Source organism: Trachinotus anak, unplaced genomic scaffold (genome assembly GCF_046630095.1).
Source record: "Trachinotus anak isolate AG129_WGS33_773 ecotype Australia unplaced genomic scaffold, CSIRO_AGI_Tana_v1 ptg000012l, whole genome shotgun sequence".
Lineage (NCBI taxonomy): Eukaryota > Metazoa > Chordata > Actinopteri > Carangiformes > Carangidae > Trachinotus > Trachinotus anak.
Window position 1 is genome coordinate 19,127,071 of NW_027273863.1, and position 12,800 is coordinate 19,139,870.

The 12,800-nt window shown below is 40.7% G+C and overlaps 1 protein-coding gene across 1 annotated transcript; it reads right to left on the reverse strand.

Annotated features, from left to right (window-relative positions):
- Positions 1-4,712: 4,712 nt before the first annotated feature.
- LOC139628545 (protein-lysine 6-oxidase-like) lies at positions 4,713-12,663 on the reverse strand. The gene is made up of 7 exons (XM_071490288.1): positions 11,518-12,663; positions 10,934-11,042; positions 10,339-10,476; positions 9,957-10,113; positions 6,479-6,574; positions 6,223-6,338; positions 4,713-5,823 (listed from the first exon to the last, which is right to left on the reverse strand). Exons 1-7 carry the CDS (start codon positions 12,389-12,391, stop codon positions 5,817-5,819), a joined length of 1,497 nt encoding a protein of 498 aa, XP_071346389.1. The 5' UTR covers positions 12,392-12,663; the 3' UTR covers positions 4,713-5,816.
- Between the last annotated feature and the right edge of the window lie 137 nt (positions 12,664-12,800).

The window sequence follows — 12,800 nt, forward strand, 5'->3', positions numbered from 1 at the left end:
GGTTGTAATGACAACTGTCAGTTGTAGCTGGCTAGCTAATAAGCAAAGTAAGTTCAAATTAAGCTATAATGTTTTAAAAGTGATTATTTAGTTCAGGCTAAAGATGCATTTCCCTGAACAGAAAAACACATTCATTTTAGTTTTGGTTTTGGTCACAGCATGCTTCCATATACGTGGAAACCCAAACCTTGACAGTATGGTTGCTAAGCTGTGACTGCAAAAGTTTAAGGAGTTGGTACTGCAGGACTTTGGATTCCTGGCCTCAGTATTTCTAAAATCATTATGATCCTGCCGAAAATTATTTATTTTAAAATGCTAGACATGAGAAGCAGGAACTGCTGGAATTGTTTGGCATTTTTTCATGATAAATTAGTTAAGCAATCAATAGTTTTTTTGTGTTTGATTTTTTATTTTTATTTCTATTTCTCGATTCAGCCTGGTTCACTTGTTTTAGCACCAGACTAATGAATTTTAAGTGCAGCACTGGATCCCTTGGCATCTTCTTGCAGGAGCAAAGACTAAATATTTTTATAGCTTAGTCATGAACTGTATCAGAATATTTTCCATTTTCCAGATACAACACCACTCTGCTTTGTATTCATAGGGGAGGTCTGTTTTGGAAGTGAGATAAAAAATATGCTTTGTAAAAGACCTTCCTTTTAACTATTCTATTTGACTAAAATCTAACTATAAAACAAATATCTTGAGATAAGAGTCATGCAGAATACTGTATGAATGCCAAGTTGCAAAACCAACATCAGTCATCAGCGTGGAGTCTTAGATAATGTCTGCAGCACCTTAAGCCTGATGGGCTTTGAGAAAGGCCATGTCTTGGCCTGCTGTCCAACTCTGGGCCTTTCTACATACCCTGTCTATGGATCTTGTCAGACAGAAGGCACACACTGGCTGAGGTGCTGGCTGTGCGGCCTTTGTAAATACTGGAGTGACTATGGAATGTCAGACAGAGATTCAGACCAAGAACAACACTTACTCTGAGTGCCGCCACCTCCCGTTTGTCTCATCTGACCAAAAATAATACATGAAAAGGATGCTGTTAATACCACAGGTGTTCGATGCTTGTCCAGTAGAGTAATTGTTTCCTGATCTGTTTAGGGTTTTGGATGGAAAACTACAGTGTGCTGAACAACCAGGGTCTTTGTGTCTGAGGCCATGGCCTGATCCTGAACAACATGTAGGTGCTAATAGATCCAACCGGCCTGAAACACAGAGCCAGGCAAGGAAATATAGAAACTGCTCTCAGATAATAACATGTAATTCTATCTGATTACAGCAATTTCTGTGGTTGGCTTTAATGACTGGAAAAACACAGTGATCAGGTTTTAGTTACATATTGAATTTAAGAGGTACATTTTTATTGACATAGAGCTGTTTAATGCCATTTTAATAGATTTTTTAAAGTTAATTAGAGCCAACTAATAAATTAGCCACTGCAGAATATTGGCTGATATTAGCTTATTGCAGATATAGCATTATTAGTGTATATTTCAGTGCTTATATGTATATGTTGACTAAGGAACAAGAAATAACAGTATAGAGATGCCAAAGACGTTGTCGTTTAGAAACAGTGTCTAAATTAGATTTACATAAGCGCCAGAAAGAACAGACAAATTTCATTTCCAGAGAAACTTATACTAGTCTGAAAAGCAGTGTTTTGCTGTCCTCTGGTTTAATGGAGCTATTTGCAAGTTCTGCTATCGCTACTTAGCCAGCGTTAGCATTAACGTCTGTTTTCTTACCAGACTAGAAGAAATGTTGCAAGTTTACTCCTCATTCCTTTACTCACCAAGAGCAGTCTGCAGCAGTGGAAAGCAACACCAATGTCAGCTCTTGTCCCTATCAATTCTTCTCTTCTACTGGAGTTAGCATGCTAACCAGCTAGCCCCGACCATCCCATCACTTTCTGATAGCGACTCACTGTAGCCTCCAATCTCTTATCATATTTTACATATAGAGTTACACCAAAACTGAAAGAAATTTGATTTTTGCAAAGGTTATCCTGAAAAAGTATAAATCACTGACAAACTGAAAATGTCTGAGCCCAAGTAACAAAATTACAATTCACAGTTTGTAATCAATTAGGGATTTTCAGTTCTGGGGATTTTCAGTTTTCTCTGAAGTCAAAAAAAAAGCACCAATTTTTCAGAGACAATTACACAATGAACTCATTTTCTACAAACCCTTGTGTCTCACGGCTCACATTAAAACACAATCTTACCATTTCCATCATGCCTGGCTGCCTTTAGGCGTTTTAAAGTGAACAAAACAAATTGGTTCTGGGAAAAATTAATACAAGTGTTTGAGGTAAAAGATGAAGTGCATACAGGCAGACAGTACAGTGGATCAACAATCAAAGAATAACAAATCCTTTGAGCCGTCCCGCCAAATACCACCCAAGTCACAGTACCACCCAGCTTGAAAGAGAAACAGAATTCATCATCAATCCCGCTAGAAGATGACGCCTCTGTGTTTTGTCTCAGAGCTCGATGCAGTTTTCACTCTCTAAATTTATGACACTGTGTCTACTGGTTGTGTAAGTGACCCCCGGGAGAGGAAGTAGCCCAGTGTGTCTGCCCTACACGCCCTCGCTGGTCTACGGCTGACCTCAGCACTGTTCTTAATCTCAATGGGATGACAGAACTGCTGAGGAATTTCTCTGCTCTTTGCCTAAACCAACCTGTCAAGATACAGCCTTTTGGCCGAGCACGTTCCTCTGTTACCTCCCTGCCGGCTCTCACGTGGCCCTGCTTTGTTGAAATATGACCTGCAAATACCAAACCCTGCCCTTAGTAACCTCTCCAGACACTGCCCACTGACATGCAGATGCATCCGGAAAATGTCTCTCCTCGCCACAGAATGTCCAGTGTAGGCAGCAGGCAAATGGTAAAACCTGTCCCTTGCTCACCTTACCCACCTGTATGCTGGACTGTATTTGCTGAGGCCAAATGAAAGGGGCCAGCCTTGTTTTTTTTTTCTTTTCTTTTTTTGGTCTTTGCCAATGCTGCTCTGTGCTTGTGTAAGGCTAACGAGAGACTTCATCCAGATGTTGGTGTGAAGCTTCACAGCTGAGCAAACAGTCACTGTCTTCTCTATAGCCTGACATGTTTAAAATGACATGCTGGTCCAAAAAGGAGGTGGCCAGCTGAGTTCTGAGCAACAGAGTCATCCCAACACTCATCACCTAATCGGCTTGTTAGAACCATGAATTTTTACTGGATCTATGGAAGTTGTTGGTCTGACTTTTGAGGTGAGGGAAAAAACTGTCCTCAGAGGATAAATCCTTATGACATCAGTGACCATCTGACTTTTCCTCCAGTGCCGTCTTGAAGTTCACATTTTTTAAAAGTAAAACATCTTGACAAATATCAACACTTTTAGTCCACAGCATTTAAAACTAATGACATCACATCACCCCCGGCTGTACTTTGTGCTAATCAGCAAATGCTAACATGCCAACGAGCCAAATTAAAATGGTGAACATTGTAAACTGTAGACTTTCAGTCTTGTTTGACTTTTGTTTGGGAGCAGATCTGGAGTGTAACGCTCCAGTACAGAAATCCTTTGCTGAAAAAGTCATTGTCTGTAAATATTGTCCTGGAAATTCCAAGACAGACAGGAATTGAGTCGACTAAATAAGAGTCGGGGGTATTTTCCAGACACTTTCAACAACATAGACAATCTACTCTGGCAGGGAAGCACCTTGGCAACTTCCAACGTAAACCATTTCAACTGGGCTTAATATCCCTGGTTTGCTGCTTTCTGAAGAAGAGACTGAGCTCTGTGTCATTGTAAATACCCAACATCTGTGCATTTAATAGCGCATACATTGTCTGCAGCCTGCATGTTTTCCAGTACACCATTCAAAGTTGCCTTATGATATATAAAACTTTTTTTAGTGGGGTGATTTACTTAAGTAAAAATATCTTCGAGTCGGTTGAGGTTCTATACCCACTCCAGAGTGAATACAATAGACACAGGTTTTTACTTTTGCTGTTTGAAACAGTCTAGTGCTTGCTGCACAAACATTTGCCTTTGGTAGAAACATATTGGAATGACTTGCTAGAGATATGCTCTGGTGGCTATGTCAATCCTTTAACTCAGACAAAATATCCCCGTGCTATTAAAAGGCCTGTCGTATTAGACAATCCACTTTGGATGTGAATGAAGATGACATGGTGAATTCTGGGCCAGCAGCTGAGAGGCACTCCTTTCTCCACCCGAAGACGGAGTGAGAAAAGGCCTCCATTCATCGTGCTCTGGCTGTGTTTTAGTAGATATGGCACGGTTGTATAAGATCCTGCAGGATGTGGCTTCACAGAGGCCTGTCAGCAAACATGCCGCCAAGTGTCTGCCGGCAGGCCTGTTTGTCTCTGAGGCCTCTATCTGCATGCATCACTCAAAGTGAAGCTTCTCCATTCAACGGGACAAGGACGAAATACTGATTCACTCCTGCAGAGCGCTGAGTCACTTTGTATCAACAAGTTATTTTTCTCTAGCTTACGTACAAGTTTTGAGAATGTCAAACGAATCTATTCTTTAACTGGCCTTGGTATTTTTATAATAAAACATAGAGAAAATCCTCCCATTTTTTTCAGAGGTCAGTGTTATCCATTGACCTCTGAGGATTTACTTCACTGAAATTCTGGTATTTTACAAGATTAAACTGATGTCTGTGGTTATTATTTCAAAAGAAATGTTATGACTCACTCATCATCTTTATTGCATTAAATCTAACAGATAGGATAAAGTTTTCAACAATGTTCAAGCAATATTAACAGTTTTACATTACAGCTATCAACATTTTCCACTCACTCAGTCATACGCAAGCACACATTTACATAAACATACTCCAACATACTACTCTTACTATTCTGAATATTTATGACCACCAGGTGGTTAAAGAATTATAGTCTGGTGATAGTCTATTTTTTTCTTATGAGACCAAAACCAACAACGAATGTTTCCTCCTGAAAAGTATCATGTGTGTATCCAAGGCCTGATACATCCTGTTCCTTCATGGTGGTCCCAAAACTATTAAAAATATATTAATGAGACATTGTTGCACTGGGTGACATGCTCCTTCATTACCATGAACATGGGTACTGTATTTTAGTTCCCATGTTGATCCCCCACACACACACCGTTCTGCTGCCATAAATTCACTTGCACATCCACATCTGCAGCTGACACTGGGTTCTAACGAATAAACCATTTACTCCTATTAAAGCAACACTTTCTAAAAGCCACATTTACATCTTCAGTAGAAATCAGTGGGTTTGGGGCTGAGAGTCACAGGCTAGGGAAAGAAGTCAGTGTGTTATGAGAGATGACTGAATGTATTGTTGGTTTTGGTCTTTTCATGAGATTTTTTGCAAATAACAAAAATACAGAATATTTTATCCTTTAAATGAGCCTGTAACAACTAATGATGTGTAGCAAGAACATCAAGCAGAAAGACAACAAAAAACACATTTCAAGCAATAAACCAGCATTCAAGAATAAACTATAAGAACACAGTACTTGTATTTGTTAAGGTAAAAAAAATGTAATGAATCATGGCACATAAGGAGAAATACATAGTCAAGTAAACCTGGTGACCTCACTAGTTTATTGGTGTAAACTTTTGCATTTGATAGCTATAAATGCAGCACAGGACTCTATGGCAGGATCGTAGCTCAGAGCTACTGCTGTATTAAACACTTTACCAACTGCACTTTCTGTTAGTCAGTGTTGATGTTGTCGTACAGGAAGAGATGTTTACTGCCAAACTCCTGCATTCAGTACCGGAAATGAAGATTTCAACCCCTGAAAATAGACAGAGATTTGAAAATGTAGACATCTAACAACAGACACACACACAAGACCCGACACAGCATCTCACAACTTCCATCAGACTATTTTTACCTTTTTTTACATGATTAGTTTCTCTGTCTCTATCCGTGGAGCTCTAATCTGTCTACTTTTCCTGAGCTAAGAAAAACAGCCCTGTTTTCAGCTGTGTGACACTACATTTTTCAATTAAACCAATGGGTTTTAGTTGTTTATTGAGCTTAAGAATTAGGGACATTTAATTCACCATATTTGGAGACTGTGTGTTTTCCTTAGACAGTGATTAATAAACTTGTCTTAATAAGCATTTAAAATGTGGAAAATGAAAAAAAAAAAAAAAGCAGGGATCAAGTTCGACAGAAACTCTTACGCTACCTTGTTACTCGACAGTTGCGCGTCTGAACATAAATTCCTGTGTAAGTGATATCACATCTCACTATGTTGTTGGTGAAGTCCGACTCCAGAACGTGGAAATTGGGATTGACAGAAACCTGAAGAAATCATAAATAAGAAGAGTTGGAGCAGGCAAGTAAGTAAAATAAATCAGCATTCTGTGAAATAAAACCCATAAACAGCTGAAATTATGCAGCCAAACCGTTGATATAAAGTTCACCTGACATTATTTTTTTACCTTTAAGATATAGTTTCCTGGAGGAACATCAGTGATGTCGATCCACTGACAGTCGATGTTGGCAGCGTAGACGTCGTGGCATCCTGGGCTCAGTCCCTGAAAACAAAACCCAACCCCACCAGTGTGGTTTAAAGCTTTGCCTCAGGCTCTTTAGACAATTTTGACTACTATTTTCCAACAAATGCTGCAAATGAAGCAGATTTGAGTTTAAGTTATACAAACAGTTCTTGGAATCAAAGCTGTTACAAGAAACCAGTACTAAGGAGCACAAAGCCAGAATCACAGAGCCCAGACAACAGATATAATAAATATTCCCATGTCTTCAGGATGTTTTTTTTTCATTGGCATACATCTGAGTCCTAGTTAGAAAAATGTTTCTCAGAAGTAGATTTGGAAAATTGCAAAAAACTGCCTTGCAACCTATTAAATGGTGTCTTTACTTTGATATGATAAACTAAACTTAAAATGAAAATATTTTGATCCAATATCTCGTTTGTCTCAGTTGAACACAGCCTTTATTGTTTGGATTTCTATTTTCCACAGAAAGTTTTAACACATAACGCGACTGCCACGGCTCTATCCACAGCCACACAACTGAAATAGAAATATGGTAATTTTCATCCAGTCTCACCACACCCAACACAGAAATCCAAAGACAGGATTTTGGTTTCATGCACTCTCCCACATCATTACCACAGTCTTAGTTTTCTTCGCAGTCACTTTAAGTTACATAAAACACAATCACAGTTTGTTTGGTTAAGAATTTTGTTATTGCCATATTTTGACCCCATAGTGTATCATTCTAAATGAGGCGTGCACATTTTTTGGTTTACATTGTTCTGTTGTTATCAGTTTGGATATGCTGAATGAATGAATCTGTCTTTGTCTTTGAGTTTCTGTGTCTGCTCTTAAACACAGAGGGCAAAGAAATGGGGGGGGGGGGTTCTTTTTTCTCACTTTTAATTATTGTCTGTGTTGTTTTCACCTTTTTGTTTCTAATGGCCTCTTTTAAAAAAGCCCAAATTTGCTTATTTTAATTCATTTTTGAAGTTGTGATTTTGGGGGAAGTAAAACCCATTTTTTAAAAAGTAAATCTGTGCTCGCTTAACCTTTGGACCGCTTGGACCTTAAAAACACAGTATGTAACTTTTGCAGCTAGGTGTCTCTCAACCAAAATAATAACAAAAGGCGGTGTTGGGTGATGTCATGAAATAGTGTAGGATCATAGGAGTTGTTGTCTTCACCACCATTGCCTTTAAGTTCTCCTGGTTTGAATTTCTTCAGTGTCAGTCGTTCAGGAGGTTTTCACCTGGAGCTGAATTATGAACAGAGGTCTCATCCTCTCCAAAATAAACAGACCCGGTGATTATCACCATTAAAAACACTGAAAGCACAGTTCACAGTTAAAGTGAATGATTCACCGACATTGAACACACAGGACATCAGTGAAGTTTTGTGAGTTTGGACTCCCAATCTAACTAAATGATAATTTATGAACTGGACGTTAGAGAGGTTTTTACCAGCAGCCAAATTATCCGCAGAGGTGTCCACCTTTCCTTTACAAATGGACCAGTGGACCACAACTAGCAGAAACACCAAATAAAGCAGTGTCACTTTGGAAATCACTGATTCACTGGCTTGGTCTGGCAGACGCAAGATATCAGGACAAAGTTAAGAGCTAAAACTGCTAACTGCTTAATTTATGAACCAGATATGGTCCAAAACAAATGGACCAGGGGATTAAAACCGGTAGAAACGCCAAATAAAGTATTGCCACTTTAAAAATCAGTGATTCACCTATGCTTCTTGGTGGACACAAAATCTTGGACTCCTTACCTTTGTTTCTTTGATAACTAATGAACCAGACATTGAGGATGTTTTTACAGGCACACCACTGATCCACCTAGCAGGCAAGTCACAACTGGGAGTCGTTACTGCATGTCATCCCCCTTCTCTCTATCAGTCTTTACTGGTTTTTACCTGCAGCTGCAGAGGCGTCCTCCTCTCCATAACAAAAGGATCAGGGGCTTAAAAGAAACAACGAATTCGATTTGCTGATGCTATTCGGCAGAAACAAGGCATCTGGAGTGGATGCATGGAAACCCATGAGTGGATGGGACCTGAGCTGCATAACATCTGATGACTAAAATCCTTCATGCAGTTAAAATATATAGTTGAAAATGACTGTGGTGAAAAAGTGTATATTAAAATGTGACTTAATATAGCATTGGAAAACATTAATGCAACATTGACAGGACACCAAATGAAACAGACAATTACCATGATTAAAATCATTATTTCTCTGGTTATATGTCTAGTCATTTTTAGCCATTTGAATGTGGAAAAGTTACCTATTATAACTTTAACAGGAAACTCTAACCTATGGCACACAAAATAATTCAAAATAATGACGTCTGCAACTCACTGAATTGTGACTCACAGAAAGTCCTAAATAGTTTTTTTTTGTATGTGTGTGTGTGTATATATATATATATATATATATATATATATATATATGATTCTTAATTTGCCTTTTAAACAGCCCCTCCATTTATTTTACACGGCTGTGAGCACAGCTGTATAATGTCCTTTGTGGCTCTGGAGGAGCTTTGTCAAAAATATGACTCACTTGGGCAATCTAATTTCAGGCTTGAGAGACACTTGACAGTGTAAATTTTAAAAAATGTGGGTGCTTTCTAAGAAAAGAGGGTCTAGAAAGTGTGGGATCCAGTGTTTTTGCGACTTAAGTCAGGATATCTCAGGTATCTGCCGCTGAGGTATAGTCTCTCACAAATCCCCAAACTTTTTGACTACTTCAAAATTTCACCATGCTCTTCTGCAGCACTTCCACAGTATATCACACCTCTTTTCAGATTTAATGCTGCTGTTCACTGGACTAGACCTCAAGGCTAACTACCTCCAGATTTCCCAATCCCTGATCCAGGACTGTCACACCACATATGGAAGCTGTGGATGGCCACATGGGCATACAGCCACTTATACGTATAAGGTAGGAAAACACATGTAATTCTGATTTTAAAAAAGCCACATGTTTAATTAAAAGAGGATGTCGGATTCCTTTTTTGTCATTTAAAGTAGACCATGTTTTTGTAACTCCACCTGGAGTTCCACCAGTTTTTGATTTTGTTGAGGTACCTATTCAGGACCGTGACAGATTGTGTGATGGCCCTGAATCAGGAGGAAGTGACTTGAAGAACCATGTAAATGGAATAAAAAAATAAAACTAAATTAACCATGAATGTTTCATCCCATGTGTCATTTTAAAATTGTACATTTAGACATATTTGCAGATATCTGTGATACTTTCTGATGCTGTTTGTGCCATGTGTGCTTCTGTGTGAATGGCTATGTTAGCTGTATCTGTTTCCTCAGCTGTGCACAGGCCTCTCATGCAAACTGCACTTTCAAAACCTAGTTGATTTGATATTTACTTTACACACCTATAACTGCAAATTACCTGTGTATGGGATGTGCAGGCATAGCGACGCCTGAACCCAGGGTCACAGCCTGTGTCCTCGAGGCAGAAACTGGCCTTGTGTCCCTCTGCAACTTTACGTCCGGTGACAACGTCCAACAGGTCGTAGTTACTGAAGGCGTCCATGCTGTGGTAGTGCCTGAGGGTGTAGAGTAGATTGAATAGTATTGAATAAGAACTTTTCTTTTTTCTTGTGGCAGGGTTCAGGAATGCCTTTAAGGCCACAACTTTATTGTCTTAACTGAAGTCAGAGGGTGGGGTGTTTTTCTGGCTTGTTATATCAGATCTGAATGGAGCCGTGCTAATCACAATATTTTGAATGATGTGAGGTCATTTCATTTCATGTCAGCCTGTGTAAACTCACTGGTGACAGCTGTGCCAGTCCCACTGATATCTCGGCTTGACAGGGAGGAAGTCGGTGGTGCCTTGGTTCTTCACTTTCTGGGGGAACCGCAGGAGGACTCTGAAGTCGATGTCTCGCACAGCGGGTCCATAAGCTGACCTTGGATGGATCACAGGGGAAATGGGCATAAGCTGCGTTGGAAAGTGCTACTGGCTGAGCTCCCAGGTCTAGTTTTCTTAAGAGTAACGGAGCGCAGAGTGTTTGTTCCATTGTACTTAATGCTTTTGGGAAAACCAACCCAGAACATTTATGTCTTGGCAGGACATCATGTTGGAGAATCATTGCTCCATAATAAGATGAAACCTTTTTTTCTTTATTACTCTATCAACACAACATTTATCTTAACACATTCAAAGCTATCCTGAGATACTTGAAACTTATCCTTTAACAACCAAAAACTGTCCTCAAATAAGTGAAATTCCTTCAACAAGCAGTGAGAACAAAGGAAAAACATGTCTGTGGGTGTATGTAACGTAGGTGTGTGTGTCTGCCTCAGTGTCTACGTGCTGCTATGTGCATGCTGAAGAGGTGAATCACTTTTGGCACCACGGATTACCTGGCCAGACAGTTCTCCTCGGCTGCGCAGCGGAGCGCGTACATCTGCATGCGCTGGACATAAGCACCTGCTTGGATGGCATATGGGTCTGGCACAAGGTCTGGCAGTCCTGGAGGAAATGAAAGGGTCAATCCAAGTTTTTTTTTTTTTTGGTAATTCTGAGATCTTAATACTGCCATTTTATTCATGCTGAGAACAATTCATTGAACTAGACAGTGTCCAGGCTGAAAACGAGAGCAGCTGTTTGTGTTTGTTGGCATAACATAAAATTTTACATTCCTGAGCTGTCATTCTGGCATCCACAGTCCAAACGAGATTTTTTTTTTCTCTACTTGCCATTCAGCTTTTTTCTTTCTTTTTCTTTTTTTTTTTGAGTCATATGACTGTGCAAACTGTCTTTAAAACGATCATAAACCCATCTGCTATTAAAAGCAATTTTCATGCAGTGGATGATTACTCAGACAGGGGAGGTTTTTATCCTAATTGATACAGCCACTGGACCATCATGTTAGTCTAACATCGTTTCAATCCACACTAACTGACAAGGCTAAACTCGTTCCATGTGATTAAGACGCTTAACTCACCATTTTGGAAATAACTTGTTCCATATCCTGTGCCAGGCGGACGCCGCGTACGGGGCCCTGACCTCCCTCTTGAGGGATACATGTTGTAGAAAACAGAATTCCTGTGGTTTTTTACCGGGTTTCGAGGGTCGTCGTTAAGCATGTCCTCTCCATTTGTGGTTGCCCCGTTGAAAACATCCTCTGTAAGTGAAGGGGACGCTGCCCGGGCTTCAGATTCTCTTTGCAGAGTTGTGGGATATGCTGGGATGGATGGATCGAGTTGCCTGGAGACGGACACTGCTTGTGGAACCGTGCGTAACTGTTGGTGTTGCGCACCAGGCCCCGGTTCTCCTCCTCTGGTGTGCGGCGCAGTGGTGTCCACACTACCAGCGCCCCTTCTGCCGGGGAAACTTGTGAACGGTGCAGAGGCGTTGATGCTGTTGGTGTGTTCAGGATTAAAACGTCGTGCGCCTGCAGCTCCTGTTCCATAAGGGCGCTCAGGCTGCTGTCTGGCCCCTGACACACGAGCATTAACAGGCGCAAACTGTCTGCCATCGTGTACAGGTGTAAGAGATCCCGGCTCTACACCGTGATCAGTCCTGGGCTGTCTGGACTCACCCTGTCCGGGCCGTACAAGCGTGGCTACTCTGTGCGCTCCCGGCATTTGGCCCCGGGTGCTGTCCCTCCTACTGCTCACAAAAACCCTCGACTGACTTCTGGAGCGAACCGGAGCCTGGTACTCTAATCCAGTGCTCATTAAGCTGTAAACCTGTCCATTGTTCTCCCACTGAATCCGGTTCCGCCAGTGGCCAGCTGTGCGCTGCTGCTGCCCAAATATGAGGAGGGGAAGAAGTCCTTGAAAAAAGTATAAAAATAAAAGTGACCATTTTGCCATTGCAGTAAAACTAAATAAAAGTCAAATCCCTTCCAGTAAGTCAACAAGAAGTCAATTTATGACATGTATTGCAAGCACAGATGTTTCTCTGAGGGAAGTGGATGAAAAGCAGGAGTGCGCTCTCAGTTCCAGCTCGTCCACAGAACAACATATCAGTTCTCAGGAGGACTGACAGAGAGGAGAGGAGAGGAGAGGAGGGCTGGGGCCTTTTTTCTGCTCATTTATCCAATTCACGCCAGTTACTTACGCAAAGTCAAACTTTCTGGCAAGAAAGTTTAACCCATCCCTTCCCGTGGTTTAGTGCTGTTACACAAGACTTGCACAAGGAGGTTTGCTGAGTAAACTTTACGCACTGGTGTCAACTGAAGTCATCTCAGTGTTACCGTTCAATCTGGTGGCTTTAAAGGAC

Bases quoted from the DNA above. Each gene is read 5' to 3' on its own strand.
- LOC139628545 (XM_071490288.1), bottom strand. From the start codon at position 12,391: ATGGCAAAATGGTCACTTTTATTTTTATACTTTTTTCAAGGACTTCTT. The intron at 10,114-10,338 runs GTGAGTTTACAC...CTACACCCTCAG, and splicing joins GACTGGCACAGCTGTCACCA to GCACTACCACAGCATGGACG. The intron at 6,339-6,478 runs GTAAAAAAATAA...TGATTTCTTCAG, and splicing joins CAGGAAACTATATCTTAAAG to GTTTCTGTCAATCCCAATTT.